A 4,145-nucleotide genomic window follows, 5' to 3' on the forward strand; every position below is an offset into this window, starting at 1 on the left:
TTTCTAAGTGTTGAAGATGAAGACTTGGTGAGTCCTCATATATTCGAGGACAATACCCCATATGTTATTTTATGTCTTTTTAAGTATTGTTTAAGTTGTGTATGGGATTAGTCCCGAATTTGTACTCTAAAGTATTAGATAACCATGAGACATCATGTATAAAGTCTAGAAAGTCTTCCGGTATATGGGGACTAAGTATTCCCAAAGAGTTTATAAATGTTTTCACATTTAAATAAGAACGGAAAACTGAGATTTTCAAAAAAGCCTTGGAGCTAGTGTTTCAGTAAAGAGACTTTGGGCTAGTTTTCAGTTAAAGAGTAAATGCTTTCACAATAAAGCAAGAGAGAAAAGGGTCGTGACAGAGTAGTATTGAGCATCGAATTGGGGACGCGAATTCATATTAACTCAAATCTCCATAAGAACCATGTGGCCAACATGGGATTTAACAGGTCATACTTTTTAGATTTAGCACATAAGTTAAGCTAGTGGATCCACTAAGTTAAGTGAAGGTCCTATACTGATGGCAAGGTTTAGCATGGTCCTTGGCAGCGTGAGGTAAAGTGTTGTATCATCACTATATCTCTTAAGTGATGGTTGTCGGTTAGAGAAACTCAATCCACTTAGTAGTTCAGGTCCTATACCTGTAACAAGGTATAGGATGCGCTGACAGCGTGAGGAAGATCGTTGTATCATCACAATAGCTCTTAGTTGACAGCATGTTTTTAAACAGTTTGTTTATTTATATTGCACTTGTTTTAAATTGCTTTATATTGAAATTAGTTCAGTCATATTGAGTTGAGTATTCAAAGTTGAGTATCCAGAGTCGAATATCATATCTTTGAGTCGAATATCATATCCTTGAGTTGAGTATCTAATCTCTGAGTTGAGTAACTTATATATCCTTGAATACTTCCAAGTTCAGTAAGTTTGAGTAGTTTTGAGTATCCTTGAGTATTCCTTGAGTTGAGTAAGTTTGAGAAGAGGTAAGTATGTTTCCTTTTTATCAAACTTATATTTATGCTTTAGAATTCCTCTTACATGCTCGTACATTCCACGTACTGAGCCATTTAGTCTGTATCTTTTCATGATGCAGACACAGGTATTCAAGATCATCAACATGAGATTCGTTGATACATTTGAGAGTTTTAGTTAGCTATGGTGAGCTTCCTTACTTCCAGAGGATTTTATTTACCTTTCAGTTATATCAGCTGTTAGGATGTCGTGGGTCTTGTCCCTAGTTCCATCTTTATCAGTTCTAGGTTTCATAGATAGTCAGTATAGTTGAGAAATCTGTATCATTCAATATTATTCATTTATTGTTATTAAATGTTTTAAAGACTAAAGTTGCCTTTTTATGGCGAGTTGTATATATATTTTGTTATATAGAGTTTTCTTTGGACTTAAAGTTTGTATTTAAGTTTTATGAACTTTTATTTCAGTTTTAAGCTTTTGTATGCTTAAGTTAGTGTTCCGCTTGTAGTCAGCTAGGATGAGGGTTCGCTTGGGAACCAACAGTGGTTCTTGAGTTTCGGCCACGTCCGGGGTGTAGACTCGGGTCGTGACATGAGGTTTGCCCAGCCGAATGAGAGTTACCTAGACTCAACACTGAGGTTTGGTTTGCCCTACTGAGATTTGCCTAAACTCAGTTGAAATATGGCCCACATAGTTAAGGATGACACATGAGTGATTCTGGTACCATTTGTAAAGGCCTAGCTCGCTAGTGATATTGTCCGCTTTGGACCTAGGCTCGCACGACTTTAAAACGCATCACTAGTTGGTAAGACCTCCTTACTTATATACCCAACATATATCCTGTGTTTTGTCTATGTGAGACTTCTAATCTAAAGACGGGGTATCATATACACCTCCTCTATGGACTCAACGTCATCGCTAAGATTTTCCCCACCTCATGGGATTTGCCTAGACTCAGTACTGAGGTTTGCCCTACCTTATCGGGATTTGGCTCAACTCAGTTGCAGTCTGGTTCACATTGATAAGGATGACACATGAGTGACTTTGATACCTTTTGTAATTGACTTGCCGGCTAGTGATATTGCGCGTTTTAGGCCTAGGCCTGCACGACTTTAAAACGCGTCACTAATTTGTAAGACCTACTTATAAATATACCCAATATCTCTCCTATGGTTTGTCGATGTGTGACTTCTTATCTTAAGCTTGGACATCACAATATTATCACTTTTCAACGAAGGGAATCGATTGAACCACATCCTAATATATAGGTATCCCCGCTACTGCCCTTGAAAACTACATTTGTTCAGTTTCAACAATCCAAGTTTACATTTTGTTATGATAATAGTGATATTTAAGAGAAGAGAAAATAACCAAAATGATCCTTAATGTATGTGTAATGCTTTATTTTGGTCCTTAATATATTTTAGTTGATTGAAATGATCCTTATTGTATAACAAAGGTGTTCATTTCAATCTTTAATATATTTCACTTGTTTGTAATGGTCCTTAATGTATACCAAAAGGTGTTCATTTTGGTGTTTTACCCTAAACCTAACATGTTTATAAAAGATAACTTAAATGTAACTATTGACCCTACGTGACTAACAAAATTCACCATTGTTGTCTTCTTTGTTAGCTCCAAAGAAAGAACTCCATAAAACCTAACACCATTTTCTCTACTTTCTCTAACAAATTTTACTATAATCTCTTTCCTAAATTATTATTGCATTGACCTAATACCCATTTCTGGTTTAAGTAAGAGAAAATAGTAAATTTTGATAGAGAAAGTAGAGAGAATGATGTTGGATTTCCTGGAGTTTGCCTTTAGAGTTACAAACAAGACAATAATGATGAATTTTGTTAGCTGTGTGAGGTCTACAGTTAAATTTAACACTTTTTATATATATAAAAATTTATTATTTAAGTAGTAGGATTTAAAATAGAAAAAAAAAATATGTCCTCCATTTGAAGTGAAAGAGCTTGAATTGTGACACATGTTAGGATGCACCTGAATCTATTGTTTAAGTAGTAAGATGTAAAACAGAAAAACATGAGCAAATATGTTTTAAGATTGTACCAGTCATTGATTTACATTAATTATAAGTCCTCCACTTGTGTTTGTTGCCTCTTCCATCCACATTTGTTTGATCATGTGAACCAATTGATTGTAATATTGCTCATTACTAAGGTTCTGATTGAAGGCAACAATATCACCATAGTTTTTGTGTTTGCTTTCATAATCCTCCATAGACAGTGATGCATTTCCATAGTTGTTGTCTTCTTTATTTTCTTAAGTTTCATGTCAAGTTAAACTAGACCAACGGAGGGAGTATTACCTAAAAGCAACACAACTTAACATGAAGTCCGTAATTTATTTATTGATTGATTAGACAATCTACATATGGACGTCATACAACCAACTTAACTAGTTTCAAATCACAATGTAACCAGCATAGACAAAAAAAAAAAAAAAAAAGATACAACAAGAACATGAAAAGAACCTACAATTCCATCCAATTGTAGCAAATTCATGTTGAGATTTCATCGTCTAGATCATGATAGGGTGTTCGTTTCCTTAAAGGAATATATACTGACCATTATGAAGAGCGCATGCACAATTTTGAGCACCAATATCATCTGCAACACAAGGAGGCTTAACGCTTCCATCTTGGTACCACATTTTTCTTTTTTGCACCAAATCAATGAAGAAATCGTCTAATGTTTCTCTTGTGATACTTGGCATAACAATAACATGTGCAATATCCCTCACGCAAGAGAGTTGCCAATGACGAGTAAATTCATGATCAAGAGGCCTCTCAAGTACAACTATAGTGCTCAACTCATTAAGCATGACACTGATATTTGCTTGTTGAAGACGATCTTTCAAATATCTAGCATTGTAGAGGCATCTCTTAACATCTTGTTGTATCCCAATTTGATTTTTTGAGCTTAAACTATACCACAACAAAATTGGAGTTAAACCATTTCGACTTCCAGAAATTGTGGCATCCATAGAAGCAATGTATTCCACATTTCTTGAGAGATAAGCGATGTGACTTTTTCTTGTTATTTGAACTCCACAAGGAATTGGACATCCTAAGAACTTGTGACCTGAAATTGTGACACTCCCAATTGGCTTCTTAAAGCTAATCACCTGTTTTCAATTAATTGAAT

At 35.0% G+C, this 4,145-nt stretch overlaps 2 protein-coding genes across 3 annotated transcripts in view; both read right to left on the reverse strand.

The window, feature by feature from the left end:
• Window positions 1–1,067, reverse strand: part of LOC107057741 (2-isopropylmalate synthase A-like) — an 11,475-nt gene extending 10,408 nt beyond the window's left edge. The window contains exon 1 of the mRNA XM_015305581.1: window positions 1,060–1,067. Coding sequence (XP_015161067.1) covers window positions 1,060–1,067 — 8 coding nt within the window. The remainder of the gene's footprint in view (window positions 1–1,059) is intronic.
• Window positions 1,068–3,370: 2,303 nt separating this feature from the next.
• LOC102581308 (histidine decarboxylase-like) overlaps window positions 3,371–4,145 on the reverse strand; it is a 3,250-nt gene continuing 2,475 nt past the window's right edge. For both annotated transcript variants that reach the window (XM_015305582.1, XM_006367629.2), the window contains exon 5: window positions 3,371–4,125. In XM_015305582.1, coding sequence (XP_015161068.1) covers window positions 3,547–4,125 — 579 coding nt within the window. In that variant the 3' untranslated portion in view covers window positions 3,371–3,546. The remainder of the gene's footprint in view (window positions 4,126–4,145) is intronic.

The sequence above is a fragment of the Solanum tuberosum genome, unplaced genomic scaffold, assembly GCF_000226075.1.
Source record: "Solanum tuberosum cultivar DM 1-3 516 R44 unplaced genomic scaffold, SolTub_3.0 scf00865, whole genome shotgun sequence".
Lineage (NCBI taxonomy): Eukaryota > Viridiplantae > Streptophyta > Magnoliopsida > Solanales > Solanaceae > Solanum > Solanum tuberosum.